This window comes from Meles meles, chromosome 19 (genome assembly GCF_922984935.1).
Source record: "Meles meles chromosome 19, mMelMel3.1 paternal haplotype, whole genome shotgun sequence".
NCBI classification, from domain to species: Eukaryota; Metazoa; Chordata; class Mammalia; order Carnivora; family Mustelidae; genus Meles; species Meles meles.
The window spans coordinates 911,177-930,478 of NC_060084.1; the positions used below are offsets into that span (position 1 = coordinate 911,177).

Sequence of the window (19,302 nt, forward strand, 5' to 3'; positions counted from 1 at the left end):
GGGCCTGCGCGGACGCCGCGGTCGCCCCCCGGCCGCGCAGCCACCCCAGATGCGGACGCGCGCGCCGGAACCACCTCGGCACCCAAGATTCGGAGAAATACGGTAGTCCGGGCGAGCGGCGGGGAGTCCGCCCCACGGTGCGGCCCCGCCCACGGGCGCCCGGCGCAGGCGCAGAGCCGCCGGCCCCGCCCCCTCGCCGCCGAGCCTCGCTGCCCGCTCGCAGACACGCGCCGTCTGCTCGATGGCGGACCCCGAGCTGCAGCTGGTGGCGCGGCGCATCCGCGGCTTCCCGGACTTCCCCATCCCGGGGGTGCTGTTCAGGTGCGGGCGGGGCGGCCGCGGGGGCGCGCGGGGCGGGAGCGGGGACGCGGGGCCCACGCCCGACGCCCGGCCTCACCCGGCCCGCTCGCGCGCCCCAGGGACATCTCGCCGCTCCTGAAGGACCCCGCCGCCTTCCGCGCGTCCATCAGCCTCCTGGCGCGCCACCTGAGACAGACGCACGGCGGCGACATCGACTACGTCGTGGGCAAGTGAACCCGGGGACGCCCCGCCCGCCCTGCCGCGGCCGCGCCCTGGGGTGTCCGGGGCCGCGGGGTCTGCGCCAGGAGACCGTGAGCGCGGCGTGCGCGCTCCTCCGCGGGCGGACGCGGGACGGACGCGGCGCGTTGGCTTCGGAGGGGCTGGGGGCGGCCCCCGGGGGACATGCGGGACGCCGCGCGGGTGTTTGGGTGGTGACCTTTGGATGGGTGGTAAGGACGGACCCGCTGCGCCGCAGGGTGCGGCGGAGGGTGGGTCCAGCCTTGGGTGGCCTGGCAGATGGTAGCGTCCCCGCCCCAAGTTCCTGGCCTCCAGCTCCGGACACGTGGGGCCCCGCGGCCCGGTTGCCCCAGGGAGTGTCCGACCAGAGTCCACGGGGCAAGCACGCTGGTGTTCTCCCCTGAAGTGCCCTGAGCCCTTTCCCTTTTCCCCGCGGCACCCTGGCAGGTCTGGTCCCTGTGCAAGCCCCCTCCCCTGGGGTTCCCAGGGCTCCCCAGGGACCACAGCTTTCCACTTGGCTGAGTCCTCTGGGCCGGGGAAGCCCACCCCCATTGCACCCCTGGATGGCGTGGGGACCCGGCTTGCCCGCTCCAGGCAGATGCTGCTTTTAAGGATAGTCCCAGCCAGCCCCGCTAGACCGGCAGCTGCGCTGACGGGGGAAGTCAGGTCACTTCCCCGAGGCACGCTGCACGTGCAGGCGGTGCGGGGCACACCTGGTCCTTGACCCCACCTCCCAGGGTCCCTGTGCACGGCGGGTGCTGGTCCGCGCTGCTGAGAGTGTGATGTCGTTGGCCTTTCAGCTGCAGCCGGCAGAGCCAGGAGCCTTGTGCCTTTGCAAAGGCTCGGTGTCCCCTTCCAGCACTGGCTCACGGGGATCTCGGGCTGCTGTGCCACACAGCGGCCCCTTGACACCGCAGCTCTCGCCAACAGGCCTGGACTCCCGAGGCTTTCTGTTCGGCCCGTCCCTGGCCCAGGAGCTTGGCTTGGGCTGCGTGCTCATCCGAAAACGAGGGAAGCTGCCTGGCCCCACTGTGTCTGCCTCATACAGCCTGGAGTACGGCAAGGTGAATGGGCTGGGCACGGCCGCCTTCCCCCCCGGCGTCCCCCAGAACAGTCGTGGGGTCGAGGGGCACTGCCGTGGTTGGTGCTCAGCCTCTGTGTCCAGGCTTGCCGGGAAACCAGGGGCCCAGATTGTCGCTTCCTGTCAGCCTCCCCTCCCAGGCCATTTCCGGACACAGGCGGACCATGCGCCCGCTTCCCTTTTGCAGGCGGAGCTGGAAATCCAGAGAGACGCCTTGGAGCCAGGGCAGAAGGTGGTCATCGTGGACGATCTCCTGGCCACTGGCGGTGAGGGTCTCCCCCCGCCCCCCCACCAAAGGAAGGCCTGGCCGGGGGGGGGGGGGGGGGGGGGGCGTTCCAGGGCTGGAAGAATGTGTCTCGCGGGGGGGTTGAGAAGCAGACTGGCCAGCACTGTCCAGCTTACAGAGCTGCGGGACCCTGCCCGGGCCGCCGGGAGCCGCGTCAGCATGCTGACCCCCTCTCCTCCCGCCCAGGAACCATGCGGGCAGCCTGTGAGCTGCTGGGCCAGCTGCAGGCCGAGGTGCTGGAGTGCGTGAGCCTGGTGGAGCTGACCTCGCTGAAGGGCAGGGAGAGGCTGGCGCCCGTGCCCTTCTTCTCACTGCTGCAGTTTGAGTGACGCCGCCGCGGCCACCAAGGGGGTGCCTGCCATCTGCCTGGACTTTTTTTTAACGGTTTTGTGCAGTTGCCTTTCCGAAGTGCCTAGGCCGTGGTCGCGGTCCCTCCTATGGCTTGATCTGGAGGTGCCAAGGCCTGGAGCCAGCAGTTCAGGCCGGGGCCCAGGCCCTCCCGGTGCGCGCACCAGACACGTGAATAAACCGCTTCGTTACAGTGGCTGCTCCTGGTGCAGGTGCTGGGGCAGGGCCGTGGGGCGACGGGCAGGAATCCCACCTGGCCGGCTGCCCGGACCTCCTGTGGCCCAGAACAGGCAGGAGCCCAGGGCTGCCCAAACTGCCGTCCAGTCGTGGCTCCAACAGGTCACGCTCCTGGGCAGCTCACAAGTTTGTCTTTAGGTTCTAGATGTTGGAAGTGCCTGTCCGTGTTGCTGGGCCTGGTTGGTTCTGGGGCTCCAGGGAGACCATGTCCATGGCTTTCCTAGCTTCTCGAGCCTCAGGGCCGACCCTCCATCCTGAGCCAGCAGCTTGCTGCCCTCCAAGGGCCCGGGGGACAACGAGCCCACTGGGCCATCCGGGATTCCCACATGGACGTCCCAGGGGCATTCTGCCCACCGCCTGCCCTCCTGCCCCACTGCCCTACACCCCAAACACTGCAAAGACCAAGTCCCCAACAGAAACCAGTTTAATAAGAAAACGCTGCCCTAGGGGAGGCCTACTGCCCACGCTGGCCAGGGAGCCTGGTGGCAGAGGCAGAGGGGGGAAAGTGCATCATGTTCCTAAAGAGAGTAAAGGAGACAGTGGGCGAGGGCAGGGACCGGAAGTCCGTGTGTCTGCGAGGTTCAGAGCACCACCTCTGCCCGGGCAAGGCAGGCCAGCCGTGTGAGGATGCCTGCCAGGTCAGCAGCCTTGTCCAGCTTGATGTAGGTGTCCGCACGGACACGGTGCAGACTGAGCCAGTCGGGCAGCAGCTCAGAGAGGAGTTGCACATGCTTCTCCATCTCCCCTGCAGAGGGAGGGGTGCATGAGGTGGGGGCCCAGGCCCCGTCAGCAGGTCCGCCTCAAAGCCAACTCTGCCCCACTCCCCCTGCCTGCCTGTCCGTGCCCCCGAGCAGCAGAGTGAACACTGAAAAGATGGGGAACAGCTCTGCCAAGGAGCTGACCCTCCCTCTAAGCCCCGCACAGGTCCCAGTCCCTAGGGGTGAGCTACCCTGGAGCTTGGAGGGAGGCAAGGGTCCCACGGGCCGTGGGGCCATCCGAGGGGCTGCAGGGCACAGTCAGATTGTGAAGGCAGAAGCTCGAGAGATGACCTCCAGGGCACTGTGCCCACCCGGCACACACCACAGGCGCTCCACTCACACGTGGAGCGGCCGATCCCCGGTGCCCACCCTCAGCCAGGAGTCCGGGACACAGGGAGGGCCCCACACACACCAGGGCTCAGGGCCACGGGGTAGCTGCCCAGCAGCCTGTTGCAGGCCACGTCCATGGGCAGCGCCGGCTTGCGCTCCGACACGAAGATGCTGCGCAGTACGCGGGCCAGCTCGGGCAGCCGCTCCAGCCGCTGCAGCCGCTGCTCCTGCTCCGGCCGCCGGGTCATCTGCGCCAGCTGCTTCTGCGCCTCCTTGCACCGAATCTGCGGCAGGCCAGGCCACGGTCAGTGGGAAGCCAGGCCCGTGCTGACCCCGGCTCTGCCCCACCAGGACCCCCAACACTCACCCTCTCTAGGAGGTCCTGGGACACCCCCTTCAGGGCCGCAGGCGGGGTGGCTGGTGGGGTGGCCGGTGGGGCGGAGCCGGGGGACCCAGGGCTGCTGGGCTTGGCGGTACGCTGGGCCAGGTCACTCAGGGCCTTTTCCATCTAGAGCAAGTCAGAGGGAGGAATCAAGAAGGAGCCTCCCTTGCCCAGGGGGCACATTCTGTCCAGCCCAACAGGGCCAAGCCTGCTGCCCCAGGACAGAGCCGGCCAGCCTGCGCCCTGCGTGGGATGGACGGCCCATCCCACCACCCCGAGGCATGTGCCCCAGGACAGAGCCCACCCATCAGGTGCCTGCGTGGAGGCGGGGCCGCCCCGCCCTGTTATCCCAGACTCAGTCTCACCCTGGGCAACAGGAGGCCGCGGGCACGGGCCAGCACCTCCTGGGCAGTGGCCGGCTTCTCCACGGTGGGCGGCTGGGGCAGCTCAGCCGGCTCGATGTCGGGCACGCTGTCCACATTGAACCGGGGGTGCCAACGTGTGAGCTGGTCCTCGGGCACCACCATGGGAGGGTTCAGGGAGGCCAGGAAGGCCTGTGTGTGAAAGGGACAGGGAGTGTGGGCTGATCCCGGAAACGTTCGTGTTGGGGCAGACAAGGCTGTGGGGCTCTTGTCCCGGCTAGACGACCATAGGTCCCGGCTGGGCAACCTTGGGCAAGGTCCTGCCTGAGCTCCAGCTACTCAGCCGGGCAAGGGCAGGATATCGCAGCCGACAGCCCCCACTGAGCGCGTCCTGAGGCTGCCATGCCGGGCTCCTCCCCCTCAGCCAGGGGACCAGGACAGGGACCCTCACCCACCCCACATCCACCCTGCAGGAGGCAGCCGTGGTCCAGAGAACTCGAAAGTTCAGCCTCTCAAGAGCCTGTTTCCTGCAAGCAGTACCGAGTGGTCACAGGAGGAGGGGACGGGGTGCAGGGCGGGCTAGGGACAGGCCTCCAGCATGGGCCGGGCACTCACCCTGTGGTGCTCGCGGACGCGCTTCACCAGGTTCTGGCTGAAGACCCGCCGGCGCTGCAGGAGGCGCGAGGCCGTGAGCTGGGGCGCCGAGCTGCCGGCTTCTGTGGGCAGAGTTCAGGGCTGAGCCCCCGGGTCTTAGAGGAGGCCAGGGGCCCAACGCCTCACACCCACGCTCCAAACCGTGTCACTGGCAGGGAGACAGGCTCAGAGCTGCGTGAACTCAGCCACGGCACACTCACCGTGGTCCAGCAACGGCTCAATGGTAAGCTGGTAATCGGACCTCTTGACGCCGTCCTTGAAGGTGGGGATGTTGCGCTCCTGGCGGAAGCGGTAGGAAGTTGGGTACACGGTTCTGATCTGGCCCACGTTGCGCTCTTCAAAGCGCCTACGGGACAAGGTGCTGGGCTCAGAGAGCGCCGGGCAGGGCACAGCGCGGTCTCCACAGGCAGGGGGAGGCCCCCGCCCACTGCGGGCCACTCACCTGCGCATCATGTCCTGAACGCCCTGCTTGACTTTGGCAAACGTCACGGTCTCAGAGCGGTTGTACAACAAGCCCACGATGGCATCCATGCTGCGGAACATCTCCGCCAGCACCTGGTACTTGTAGGGCAGCACGAGGCCCGGGGGCCCTGGCTGGGCCAGGGCATGGAAGCGCTGGTAGGCAGGTGTCTTCTCTCCACTGCCACGGAGGGAACCAGGCGTCAGGGGAAGCACCAGACCCACAGCCCTCCAACACCAACCGCAGGCAGGCAACGTGGCCCGGGAGACCCCAGGGCCGGGGAAGTCCCAGGCCACCCCCAACCCTGGTTCCCTCATCTCTAAGAGGCACACGATGACCACAGGGAGCAAGGGAGGACAGACGGGGCTACAGGAGACATACACCCCATAGCAGCGAGCCTTTGACAGCATCCGAAGGGCCCCCACGGCAAGAGCTGGCATGTCTCACAGATGCAGGTCAGGGTCACGGAGCTAGCCAGTGGCAGAGCTTGGATCTGAGATTCCCATCCCTGCCTCTGCCCAGCCCTGTCCTCCTACCAGCCTAGTCTTTCCTCTGGGGCCTGAACGCCCACCGAAGACTCACCATGGCCCTGCTGGGTGCCCCTGGTCCTCCAGCACGCTGGGCTCCCCAGCATCCTTCCTCTGGGCACTTGCCCTCAGCTCCTGGGCCCGGGCCCCTAGCTCCCGTGCCCGCTGTAGGCACGACTTCAGCTCAGATAATGTGACTTTTGAGGAGCTCTGTGGACACAAGATGTCATCAGCTGGCCAGTCACACCCACATCACTCGGCCTCCCCCACCCTGGGTCCAGACTCACTTTCTTCTCCGGGGTGGCCAGGCAGGGCTGCAGACCTGCTGAGAGAGAGGCCTGCTCTGGGGAGCCAGGGACAGCCAGGACAGCTGGAGCAGTGGGGTCAGCCGGGGCAGCGAGGGCAGTTGGGGCAGCCGGGGCAGTGGCGTCAGCCGGGGCAGTGGCGTCAGCCGGGGCAGTGGCTTCAGCCGGGGCAGTGGGGTCAGCTGGGGCAGTGGGGTCAGCCGGGGCAGCGAGGGCAGTTGGGGCACCCGGGGCACTGGGGCCCAAGACCTGGCGGGCAGGACACAGAAGGTGAATGAGAAACCAGACCCGGTGGTGAAAGACTGATTCCTCCCTCCCTCGCTCAGCTACAAAGGGGGCACCAGGCCGGGTATTCACTGGAGTCAAGCCAGAGGGGCCGGCTGTGGCCTGTCTGGGCTCCTTGCTCATCCCCGGCCTGACCCCTCGCCCAGCCTGGCCGCCAGGATGGACATCTACCAGCCCACGGAGCCCGGGCCCTGCTCCGGCCCTCCAGCAGCTCCGTCCAGCACCTCCGCGCCCTCGCGGCGGAGCTCTGCGCCCGGTTCTCGCGGCGCCCACGGCACACCTGCCCCCGCCGTCTGCGGGGACCGGGCCCCAGGCCTTCTCCAGCGTCCTGCAGCGGTTCGGGGCCGGTTCTCCGCACGATGCCCAGTGGGCAGCCCGCCCCCCGGCCCGCGCGCCCGTCCCCGCCCCGGTCCGTCTCCCGCTCACCGCGTCGGCCGGCAGCCGCAGTCTCCGGCGCGCGGGCGGCGCGGGGTGGTCCCGCGCGGGCTCTGCGGGCGGGCGGGCGCGCTTGCGGCTGCTGCCCGGGGTGCGGGCCGGGGCGCCGGGCGCGGGCTTGGCGGGGCTCGGGGTGCGCCAGGCCTGCTTGGCCCGCGGAGGCCCGGCGCGGAGCCCGGGGCGGCGGCGCGCGAAGAAGTCGGTGACGCGGGGCTGTGCCATGGCGGGAGCGGGGACAGGGACCGGGCTCCGGGCGGGACGCGGAGCGAGCGGGGACCCGAGGCGCGGAAGTGGGGCCGCGCGCGGAGCCGATTTTCCCGCCGCGCCTGTCCCCGCCCCCCGCGGGCGGAACCATCGACGGGGGAGGCGGGGGGGCGGCCGGGAAATGGGCACGTCCGGACGCAGGCGCACTGACGCTCTCGCGGCTGCGCCGACGCGCGCATGCGCCGACGCGCGCCCCCGCCCCCCTCCACCTCCGGCCGCCGGGCTCCGGCGGGGGGCGAGCTCGGCCTGGGGGGCCGCGGGGCCGGGGCGGTCTCGGCGAAGACAGCGGTGGCTCGCCGCTTCTCTTGAGGTTGACAGCAGTCACCGTGGAGTGACGCTGGCCCTCTCGGCGGCTGCCAGACCGCGAGTCTCTCCGCGGGTGCGGGTTCTGTGTCAGCGACGCTGTTGTACCGGGAAGGGGGGGGTGTTAGTGCGGGAGGGGCCGCTGCCGTCGGGTCCCGCTGCCGCCGGGGACAGCGCTGCCGTCGGGGGGGGGGTCCCGCTGCCGTCGGGGGTCCTGCTGCCGCTGGGGGTCCCGCTGCCGCCGGGGACAGCGCTGCCGCCGGGCGTCCTGATGCCAGGACCAGGGCGCGCTGGAGGGGGCCTCTCGGTGGGGGAAAGGTGCCCCGAGGCGGCGGTTCCGGTGGATGAGCCGAGCGCGCAGCCCCGGGAACAGCAGCCCCCAGGGAGCAGGGGGAGAGGCGGCCGCCGGCGTGTTAAGACGCGGTTCTGTGACGGTGTGTGCCGCATGTGTGCTCTGGGCCGCAGGCTGGAGGCCAGCATGGACCCCCGTGGGAATGGACCTTTCCAAATTTAAGGTTCCTCTGCGTTACAGGGCAGAGCCGTGCGGGATCCTGGAGTTGTAGTGACAGCCTCTCCTCAAGACCAGGGCAACGAGGGTTTTCGTAAATCTTCCAGCTCGGAGCTGCTCATCGGGAGGGAGGCAGCCGTCTTCTCTCCCAGATACACCGTGGTTCCCCATCTAGAAAGTGAGGGAGCGCTCGGTCTTGGAGAGTGCAGACAGCTCGCTGACCTGAACGCAGGGGACGTCAGGACCTGGCTCCCAGCCCCTGCCCCCTGAAGGTACCGGTGAGCAGGAACGCCCCTCCCCGCCCAGAGCCTCCAGAACGCTGCGGTTTCTGCCAGCCTTGCCTTCACCTTGCCGCCCGGCCACCCACCAGCCTGGAGCCACGGAGTGCCGGCTCGGCTCCCGCCCCCAGAGGGCTGAGTGAGGCGACGGATGACCGGCTCCCCTGGCTGTGTGACAAGAGCGCGCACTCCCAGGCAGTCCATCTGGGAGGGAAAGAGTCACGGATTGCTGTGTTCTGGCTAGAACCCCAGCCAGGGGCACTAATCTAGAGGTGGAAGCGGGCACTAGGAGGCCCTGAGTGGCTCTGGAAATCGCCAAGGGGTCTTGTAGGATGCAGAGCATGGGTCTAAAATGTGTCTGTCCCGAGGGGGAAGAGGCAAGTCTGTCTGCATTCAGTCGCACAAGCAGCCAGTGGGCAGGAGCCTGGGGACCAGCTCCAACACCGTGGCCAGTGCCTTTCCAGTGCGCCTGTCCGTACCACTGTGACTTTGCATGTCTCGCCTGGTGAGTAGGCCTTTTGGTGGTGACTTCAGCCTCTGGAGAAGCTCCTTCTTAGAAAATTCTCTGCCCGGGGCGCCTGGGTGGCTCAGTGGATTAGGCCGCTGCCTTCGGCTCAGGTCATGATCTCAGGGTCCTGGGATCGAGCCCCGCATCGGGCTCTCTGCTCTGCAGGGAGACTGCTTCCTCCTCTCTCTCTGCCTGCCTCTCTGCCTACTTGTGATCTCTGTCTGTCAAATAAATAAATAAATAAAATCTTTAAAAAAAGAAAAAAGAAAATTCTCTGCCCACTTACAATGACGGAGCTCAGCAGCTACCTCTGCAAGGTGGGACCCCTACGTTCGGTCACTGCTAACGAGATGAGAGACGCACACCCCAACCCATCGCCCCTCTCCTGGGACCCAAGACTGGAAGTGGAACCACCATCCTGTCACATCTGGTTGTGAGAAGTGAGATGGAGTAGGACAATCACCTTCTACCCTGTGTGTGGAGACAGGGTGATGAGCAAGGGACTGTGACCTGGGGACAGGGAGCCAGACCCAGCTGCTGACTTAGATGGTTTGTGATGGTTTCCACTTCGCTCTCATGGGAGACCCACAGCCTTTCAAGGTGGCCCGGCTTATTAGAAAGCAGCCTCTAGTCCCTCCCGTACCTCTGCGTCTTTTATATAAAGGGCCTCTGAGTGAATTTCTGTTTCTTCCAACCCAAGGAGGCTGGGGGAGAGCAGGGGCAAAAGGTCGATCCATATGAGGCTACGGTAATAAAAATACAGAGTCAGTAGTAAGGAAAGTGAACGCCCTTCTCTGTGCTGCCCAGGCTCCCCCTGAAGTGTCATGCTGGCTTATCGGTGTGGAATGTTAAGAGGACATAGCCCGGTTAGAATGCCTTCAGGAGAGAGCAGCCAGATAACAAGGACAAGAACCCTTCTTTCCAGAACCCTTTACCCTGGAGTGCCTGGGAGATCCGGACCTGGGCCTTCATTCTTGTGATCACTGACTGCCCACTGGGAGCCTGGCTGCGAAGGCCCAGTACAGGCTAGGCCACTGAGGGTCCCCTGTGCACCAGGCTGAGAACAAGACAGGTGAGACTCCGCTCTCAAGGAGCTCACATTCTAGTGGAGAGAGACAGAAGCCAGTTTTATTGGGGGAGGGGGGGAAACTTCAGAAAAAGAATATAAAACCTAGTCGTGAGCTGGAGTGACGGGGGGGGCACTTTAGATCTGAGGGTTCAGGGAAGCCTCTTGGAGAGGATCACACTGAAGGTCAAGAAGAAGGGGCTGTGGGAGCGTCTGATAGAGTGTGGAACCCAGACAGCCGTCACAACCACCACCATCATTTTAAGCACATTCCAAAGAATGACTGGAGTTGAAGTACGTTCTGAGTTTGAGTTACAGACCTGTCTGCCCATCTGGAACTTCCTGAGAACCCAGCCCACAAAACAGTAGCCGGGCTCTGTGAGGTGTGCCCTAGGCAGGCCTGGTTCCCCATAGCTGGGATGCCTTCTCCGTCTCACCCTCAGAGCAAACCTCCAGCCGTAGCCCATCCGTGGATGAAGAAGCATAAAGCCGGCGCGCTGGGGAGCCGCCTCTGCTTGCCCACTTCTGTCTCATTCGGTCACACTTCCTCCCCTAAGAGACAGGAAGGATCTGCAGAGGTATGGTGGGATTCAGGCCTTACGGGTCCCCTGCGCCTGCAGAGAACCTGCCGCCTGCAGTCAAAGGGGAGATTTTCACGGTCTTGGCATACAGTGCGATGTCCCTAGCCAGATCTGGAGGCAGCTTGATATTCAGGGAAGACATCTGGGGCTCGGCCATTATCGGCCTGCACCAGGCTCATTGTCCACCAGGCATGATGGGACAAACGGGAGGGTGGAGAAGCCGCTGCTGCGCACAGGCTGAGTGATCTGGGAGGTGGTCTCTATCCCTAAGCCTCACATGCCTCATCCTTATCAAGGGGAGCTCACGGACAGAGCTCTCAGCAGAGCCCTGGGAAAGCAAACGTAGCCCCAAGCTCCCGAGCGACCGCGGCCCCCTCAGCCGCACACCTGCTTGCCGAGAATGTTCGGGTGGGGGTGGGGCACACTGTCTCATCCACGTGTGAGTGTCCAGCAGCCCCAACAGAAACGTGGCAGGGGCCACGGGCCTAATTTTACGCTTTCTCGTGGCTACATTAAGAAAGTAACAAGAGGGCGCCTGGGTGGCTCAGTGGATTAAGCCGCTGCCTTCGGCTGGGGTCATGATCTCAGGGTCCTGGGATCGAGCCCCACATCGGGCTCTCTGCTCCGCGGGGAGCCTGCTTCCTCCTCTCTCTCTGCCTGCCTCTCTGCCTGCTCGTGATCTCTGTCAAATAAATAAATAAAATCTTTAAAAAAAAAAACAAGAATCAGGTGACAGTCGTTTTAAAGTATTTCCTTATTTTACCCGTTATATCCCAAATGTTATCATTTGAACAAGTAACCGATGAACTTTTTAATTTATTTATTTGACAGACAGATCACAAGCAGGCAGAGAGGCAGGCAGAGAGAGAGGAGGAAGCAGGCTCCCCGCGGAGCAGAGAGCCCGATGCGGGGCTCAGTCCCAGGACCCTGAGATCATGACCCGAGCCGAAGGCAGAGGCTTAACCCACTGAGCCCCGCAGGCGCCCCCGGCGAACTTCATTAATGAGCGGTTTCACACGGTGCACGCCGTCCAGCCAGCCATCACTAGGTGCTAGCACTGGTCGCGCTGAGTGCCGGCCGGCGCCCTGGCCGCGGCTCGACCCCCACGGAACGCCTGGTCTTTGCTCGGCTTCGTGCACTCCGGGCTGGAAGCGGACGGCCCGGCGGTCCTGACCCCACAACCCTCCCAGCAGTGCCGGGAAAGGCCGGGCCCCAGCGAGCTGGAGGCTGCAGGGCGGGGGTCCCCACGACCCGGCGGCCGGGAACAGGGCGGAGACGGCGCGGTCGAGAGGCCACGCAACCCCGGGGCTCCCAGACCGGCCCGCGCCGGAACGCCCGCCCCCGCCGCCCTGCGCCGTCCGTCACGCGGCGGCACGGGGCGGGGCGTAACTCCAGGAGGGGCGGTGTCTGCGAGGGGGCGTGGCCAGGCCGCGTCGGCGAGGCTCCGGGGGCGGGGCCGGCGGTGGCAGGGGAGGTGCCGCCGGTGGGGGCGTGGCCGGAGGGCAGGCGGGGCCCCGCGTTCCTCCAAGGAGCGAGGGGGCGGGGTCGCCTGGGTCACCTCGGCCCGAGGGTCCTGCAGGCTCGCGTTCTGAGCCCCGCTGCGCTGTCCTCTGTGGGAAGGTAGGAGCCCACCTGCGGAACGGTCAGGCCCGAACCCAGGGCCTTGCTCCCGGCCGGGCACGCCGCCCTCCTCCCCGCGCCGGGGCCCCGGACCCCCTTCCGGAGGCCTGGGAATGTCCTCGCCTGCGGATCTGGGGGCTTTCCGCAAGCCACTCCCGATCCAGGTGGGTTGGCCGTGCCCTGCGCGCCGGCGGCTCAGCCCTGCGCCGGGGGGCGGGTGCTCCGGGCTGCAGAGCGGAGGGCATCTGCCCTGCACCCCGAGGGCTCGGCCCTGCGGTCGGGGGTCTCGCCGCCCTGCGGAGCGGAAGGCGCCCCAGAGCTCAGGAGCGCACTCTGCAGTGAGGGGGCCCATTCGGCAGCGTCCGTTGCGCTCGCCCTGGTGCGGGGCACTGCGCGGGGCCGGAGGACGTGCCAGTGCAACTGAGTCAGGAAACCCCATGAGAAGGGGACGGGTGAGTGGGCACGGGGAGCGCTCCCGCCGCGCCCCTGCCTGTCCCTGTCCGTTGCAGACCCATCAGGAAGCGGGACTTGGCCTGGCACATGGACACTGCTCTGCTCCTGGGGCTTGCGGAAGGGATAAGGGACGTTCACTCATCACCTGTGCCCCCAGGAGCACACCGGCTCCCTCCAGCAGTGGGAAGCCGCCGCTCTCCAGTCCCGGGTCACCGCCGGACTTCCAGCTCCTGATAGCGCGCTGGACCTACCCTTTCCCTCATCAAAAAAGCGTGTCTCCCCTTGGTTCCTCACACGCGCCTGTGGTTTTTCCACAGCTCGTTTGTCTCACACTGCAGTGATTCTTACCCCCAGTCCACCCACTCTGCGCGGGTGAAGTAAGGGGCGGTCTGAGGCCGCACACCTCGTGCAGGTCTGTAAACAGCGACCCCGGCCAGCCTTCCCCGCCTAGGCAGGCTGCGAGGGAGTGACGTTTCCACGGGGACCTGGCCCACGTTCCTGCCGCCTGGCAGTGAGGGCCTGTGCTGACAGGAGAGGGCACGCACGGTCACTTTGGCCTCACAGAGCACTTTGGTCTTAGGGCCATGGAAGCCTCCACTCGGGAGTGGGGAGACCAGGTTTTGCCCAGACGGAAGCCTGAGCGGTGGGAGCCAGAGGCAGGCAGAGGCCGTCACTTGGGCAGACACCCATGACTCTGGGGGCATCTGCCTGGCTCAGTCAGTGGAGTGTGAGACTTGTCATCTCAAGGCTGTGAGTTTGAGCCCCACATTGGGTATAGAGATTACTTAAACATAAAATCTTTAAAAAAAAAAAAAAAAGTCCTCTGTCTTTGGTTCAGAAGAAGTGGGCTGAAGATCCGGTCAGATGCCGGCCCGTCCGCCAACCTGTGTGTGCGGTCATGGGCTCACGGCTGCACATTCCGGCGACACGGGTATCGCCAGGCCCGTGGCCGGTCCCTGTAGCAGGCTTGCATGCAGGAGCGCTCAGGCAGCGAGACGGGGACGGTTCTGAGTAACAGCAGCGGGCGGGTGGCACCCAAGAACAGGACAGGGAAGGACCCCAGGCTGCGGGCGGGGATGGGCCCAGCAGGAATGGCCCACAGACCACCAATAGCTGGGACACCACAGAGGAGTTTGAACTTCCTGCTGGGGTAGGCGGGGAAGGAAGCGGCGACCAGAACTGTGTGGACAGTAGCCCCGTCGGTCGCTGTGGAGGGCAGGTGAGGGTCAGGAGGCTATGGCGGCCCCACTGCCGAGAGAGGACAGACGCGGGCAAGGAGGAAGGACTGAGTGCAGCCCAGTGGGGCCGCCAAGTGACCACACAGAGCCTTGAGTGTCTCCGGCCCGTTGGAGAGGAGGTGGGGGCCTCAGGACAAGAGAGGGAAAGGGCAGATCCCTGGTCCCGTGGAGGCTTTCTGCTTCCACCAGTGAGGGGTGCTGTCAGCCAGGCAAGCCCTGACCACACAGCTCCGCCCAAGTCTCTGGAAGGTGGGGACAGTGGCAGGGTCTGTGCCATTGTCGGATCAAGACCCTTTTCACCTGGATTGACAGAAATCAGGGCCCAAGGCAAAGCCCCGTGCACGACCTTGGATGATGGGCCCTGCAGGGAGCTTGTGAGATCAAGACACCGGCGGGGGGGGGCGGGTGAAGGGCGCCCATGGTGATGGTACAGCCACAAAGGCCAAGTAGATCACAGCTGAGGACGGTCCAGGGGGGAAAGGAGAGGTGTGGGACAGGTGTCCATACCCAAGCAGGGGTGTGGCAGAGAGCAAGTCATTTGGGGGACCCACGCGGCCCTGCGTGTTTTGCACAGGGTTACAGACAGTGGGGTGATGTGACCAGTGCTCCCAGCCCTGGGACAGGATGCCCAGAAACCCTGCAGGACCCAGGGTCCTTCCAAGAGTGCCGTGGTCAGGCTCCCTGTGCCCAGGACCTCCAGTCTCCTTCCTCTGCTCCCAGCCAGCACCCACCAGTGCGAGAGGATACCACTCGGCTGGGGCCCCCGCTGCCCACTGTCCACTTGTCGCAGGGAAGGGGATGGCTGGCCCCTTGCCTGCCCCTGAGCAAGCTGGTGGGGGACCTCGATCACCCCCGGGGTGGGGACACCCCCCCCACCAGGGGCCCTTGGTCAGTTCCATTCCAGTGACAGTAAAGAAAACCAGCAGCACCTGAGGGCCAGAGCAGGACCAGCAGGAAGCGGGAAAGCACCCGGGCGGGAAGGGCCAGGGACCTCCTCGGCTGAACCTGCTTTGGGAAGTTTCCTGCAAAGGAGGAAGGCACAGGCTGTACCACAGCGTCTGGAACCCAGAAGTGCAGGCAGGGAAAGGGCCAAATGCAGGGGGCAGCCAAGTCTGCACACGGGCCGGGCCCTCCTCCTCCAGCTCCCACCAGGCTCCCAGGAGAGCCAAGGCGCCATAGGAGGGCTCGGGAGCGGCAGGGCTGGTGGCGCCGGCGAGCTCCAGGGAGGGCCCAGCGCCGAGGGAGGGGACGACCCCTGTGACTGGGGCCAGGACCTCCTGCTGCTCCCCCCACCCCACGGGCCCACCTTGCCCAGGTTTGGAGAGTGCACTGCCTGCCGCGCCTGCCCTGTGCAGCCCCCCTGGGTTTGCGTCCCTGGCTTCCTGCTCCGTGTCGCGGGGGCAGTCAGGTCTCAGAAGTCCTACCAGGAGCAGGGCAAGGCCGAGAGTTTAGGAGCTGGGCCGCTTGCTGGCTGTGGAGAATCTCTGTGTCTTCTCTGCCTTCCCTCCGAGCTCGGCGTGGTGGAGCATGTCCCTTGAAGGAATGAAGCTCCTGCCCCGAGAGGCCTCGCGTCGGCCTGGCCTCCCTGCTGTGAGGGGCTCCCCGGACCCCACAAGGACGGGAAGGTCTGCCATGGAGTCAGGCACTACTCTTCCCTGGGCTCAGTTTGTTTTTTTAAGATTTTATTTATTTATTCATTCATTTATTTATTTATTTGACTGAGAGAGAGAGCGCGCGTGCACGAGAGAGGGAACACAGGCAGGGGGAGTGGGAGAGGGAGAAGCAGGCTTTCCCCTGAGCAAGGGGCCTGATGCAGGGCTCGATCCCAGGACCTGGGACCATGAGCTGAGCCGAAGGCAGACACTTCCCCAAAAGAACCCCCAGACGCCGCTTCTCTTCCATTCGCCTCTTCGTGCAGCATCTGACGGCAGGTGTTTCTCACAGCCGCTCCTCCTGCCCTAAAAACCGGCTGGATGGTGGAAATCCTGGGGGGAAACATGGTCCCTGAGGTCAGCCCACCCTCTTCAATGCAGCATTGGTCTCTGCCACTCCTTGCCACCCCCTCTGCTTGGCCCTGTCCCCACTGCTGCCGGGGACAGTCGTCCTTCCCGTGGGCAGGCAGATCCTGTCGTGGGAGGCTGCAGGGGCCTGGGCAGAACCATCGGTCACTTCTCTAAGGCCTCTCACTCGTGCCTGCCTGGGGACCTGTCAGCCCCAGGGGACACCCGGACACCGTCCAGACTCATTGCTGCTCGGGTCCAGGCCATCGGCCCCTTGCTTGTTAGTCCCGCCCATCATTCCGTCCAGCTGCAGGCAGTCTTGTGGCTGAGAGGGGGTAAGGAGACTGCTGACAGAGCTCTAAAGGTCAGGTTCGCGTGGAAAATGCCGATTACTCATCAGGTGACGTTCACCAGCCGCAGGTGTGAGTTTCAGGACCTTGATTCCTGGTAGAAGTTTGTGAAGGGCTCTTGGCCACACACACCTGTGGGCACTTCTCTGTGTCATGGGCTCGAATTCGGCCGGTGCGTGCGGCCAGCAGGTGCTTTCCAGACCCGACCTGGTGTCGCTGCTGACTCTGGTCTGGTCACGTCCTGACCAAGGACGAAGCTGAACGGCGGCAAGGACGCAGGCTCACCAGGCCAGTTCTGGGTGGGCGGGGGACGGAGGGGCAGTTCTGCGAGGCTGGCTCTGTGCGGCAGCTGGGTGGGCCCTGACTCTGCCCGGACCGGTCCCCGTTCTTCGCTTCCAGGGAAGGGGGGACTGCGAGGGAATGTACTCGGGGAAGTAGCTCCGCAAAAGCTCGCCAAGTCCTTGGCCAGCCGTCAGGAAAACAACGTTCGGCAGAAGGAGAGAATGTGGTTGGTCTGGCGAGCCTCCGGGGGGGAGGAAGACTCGGGGTGCGCTGCTGAGAAACCGTCTTAACCTGGAGTCTGTGTCCTCAGTGAGCTGCCTCTGGGCTAAAGACTCACCGTACTCGCCCTCCGGAGCCACGGCACCGCGGAGCACAGTCACGCGGTTGCACAACCCACCACCATTTCCCGAGCTTTCTCACCAACCCAACAGAAACTCTGGCCCCATTAAGTAATAACTCCTCAGTCTCTCCCTCGGGCCAGGGGCCTTATCGTCTAGTTGCTGTGTCGTTGGCCTGTCCCAGCCGTCGCGAGCGAGCGGGATCACACGGTGTCTGACTTCTTCGCTTGGGACGGTGTGTTCATGGGTCACCGGCTGGGTGGTGGGCCAGCCCTCGCTCCGGTTATGGCTGGGTAGCCTTCCTGGGATCTGTTCATCTGTTCATGGACACGGGGGGGGGGGGGGTGTCCTCCTGGAGTTCATGTTTGAGCGTGAGCAGAGAGCAACGCCTGCATTATCCCTGGGGAAGAGTGAAGCCTGAGGGGTCAAGGCCCCTGTGATGGCCCGCGGCCTGGTCCTTTGTCGCTCAGGGAGCTGACCGCTCTTGCTCTTTCTTGAAAGATTATGAATTTCACAAAGAACAGTGACCTTCGTAGGACTGAGTGGTGGGACTTCAGGAAGGCTGAACTCAGAGCCTGGCGTGTTCTGTGCCAGATGACACCCTGCCCGGGCCCCAGCCCCTCTGTCCTCACGTGCAGGGTGACGGTGGTGTGGCCAGATGCTTCCCACTCCCTGCTCCCCCGCCCAGCAAGGAGGCAGGTCAGAAGTTCTTTTTCTGGGGCGCCTGGGGGGCTCAGTGTATTAAAGCCTCTGCCTTCAGCTCAGGTCATGATCTCGGGGTCCTGGGATCAAGCCCCACATCAGGCTCTCTGCGCAGCGGGGAGCCTGCTTCCTCCCCTCTCTCTGCCTGCCTCTGCCTACTTGTGATCTCTGTCTGTCAAATAAATAAATAAAATCTTTAAAAAAAAGTTCTTTTTCTGAAAAGCCGTCCCTGGTGTGCTCAATTTAAATTTATTTTGTGAAAGATGGTGTTACACGCATATAGCAAAAAATCTAAGTAGTGCCCGTGACCATTATGTTTCTCCCATCCTGGCCTTGCGGCCTCGCGCCTCTGCTGTCTCTCCCCTCCCCCACCTTCTCCTGCCTCTCCTCCCTCTGTCTCTCTACCCCACCCCCTCCCTCTCTCACCCTCTCCCTGAGTCTCTCTCTCAGCCTCCCCCGCCTCCTGTGCCCTCCAGGGGCTTTCTTAACTGTAAACCCTGTATCTTAGATGCTTGCTGATACAGAGTTGCAACTCTCCTGCAGGGTACACTGTAATTTCTCTCACGTCTCCTAGGCGAGGAGTTGGGTTCTGCCCAGTCTTTTCCGCTCCCAATCCTGGGACAGGGGCATTGTCCTCCCCAGGGAGCGCACCCGCTGGACAAGTTCTGAGCCTCCCCTCCTCTGCAGCTGCTGTGTGGGAGCCGGTCCCCGAAGCTGGGTGGGGGCTTAGGGCCTGCCTACTCTGGGACTCCCCTCCCCGACCCCCATTCTCTGTGTCCTCCTGCTCCCACGCCTCAGAGACTGCTCTTGGGAAACCGTCGGAAGCCTCATATCCTAAGCCTTTGGAGAACTTAGTAAAGGAGCGGTTTTTGAACTTTTTTTTTAAAAGACTTTATTTAATTAATGGATAATTCTTTTTTTTTAAAGAATTTATTTATTTATTTGACAGAGATCACAAGTAGACAGAGAGGCAGGCAGAGAGAGAGGGGAAGCAGGCTCCCGCGGAGCAGAGAGCCCGATGCGGGGCTCCATCCCAGGACCCCGGGATCATGACCTGAGCCGAAGGCAGAGGCTTTAACCCACTGAACCACCCAGGCACCCCAAGACTTTTATTTATTTGACTCAGAGAGAGAGAGAGAGAGAGAGAGAGAGAGAGAAAGAGGGAACACAAGCAGGGGCAGTGGGAGAGGGAGAAGCAGGCTCCCTGCTGAGCAGGAGCCCGATGCGGGGTTCGATCCCAGAACCCTGGGACATGACCTGAGCCGAAGGCAGAGGCTTAGTGACTGAGTCACCCAGGCGCCCCTCCTTTTTCTTGTTTGCATTTAAACTCTTTATACAAACAAGGTTATCTCATGGCCCCCATATAGGAAACAGCTGGTCCCCCTGAAGCTCTAGAAGGGGGAGAAGGGCCCACCCTGGTCTTCCTTCCTAGGCACAGACTTCAAAATCCCCGTTAAAGTAGGCTAGGCCCCTCTAACGTCAGAGCAGAGAGCCTGCCCTCACACCTTATGGACCTCGGACCTCTTACTGCACCCTCGCGGGCAGAGCCCCGAGAAGGGCAGGGCTGAGCCAGGACTCATGGGCTTGGGGGTGCCGACCTGTCCGCTTTACGGGGTCTGCCTTCTGACACCGTGGAGGTGGTCTGCTGGGGCAGGCGCCCTCTGAGAAGCTGCGGGAGAGCTGGCTGGTTGGGCCCGTGGCCGGCAGACCTACAGAATGTCCCTTGGCGGCCTGTGCAGGTGGACGTCAGTGCCTGGAGTGTGGGGACCCCTACGATCACCCCCAAAGGCAGGCCAGGCAGAGGAAAGAGCGAGCGGAGGCCTC

General features: G+C 64.4%; 2 protein-coding genes across 2 annotated transcripts; one reads left to right on the plus strand and one right to left on the minus strand.

The window, feature by feature from the left end:
* Positions 1–160: 160 nt before the first annotated feature.
* APRT (adenine phosphoribosyltransferase) lies at positions 161–2,445 on the plus strand. Its single transcript, XM_045987354.1, has 5 exons — positions 161–321; positions 420–526; positions 1,468–1,601; positions 1,806–1,884; positions 2,091–2,445. The coding sequence occupies exons 1-5, from the start codon at positions 242–244 to the stop codon at positions 2,231–2,233; spliced, it is 543 nt and encodes a 180-aa protein (XP_045843310.1). The 5' UTR covers positions 161–241; the 3' UTR covers positions 2,234–2,445.
* Positions 2,446–2,879: 434 nt separating this feature from the next.
* Positions 2,880–7,334, minus strand: CDT1 (chromatin licensing and DNA replication factor 1). The gene is made up of 10 exons (XM_045987350.1): positions 6,979–7,334; positions 6,250–6,516; positions 6,018–6,172; positions 5,418–5,615; positions 5,176–5,321; positions 4,937–5,037; positions 4,325–4,513; positions 3,945–4,085; positions 3,660–3,861; positions 2,880–3,234 (listed from the first exon to the last, which is right to left on the minus strand). Exons 1-10 carry the CDS (start codon positions 7,207–7,209, stop codon positions 3,071–3,073), a joined length of 1,794 nt encoding a protein of 597 aa, XP_045843306.1. The 5' UTR covers positions 7,210–7,334; the 3' UTR covers positions 2,880–3,070.
* Positions 7,335–19,302: the final 11,968 nt, after the last annotated feature.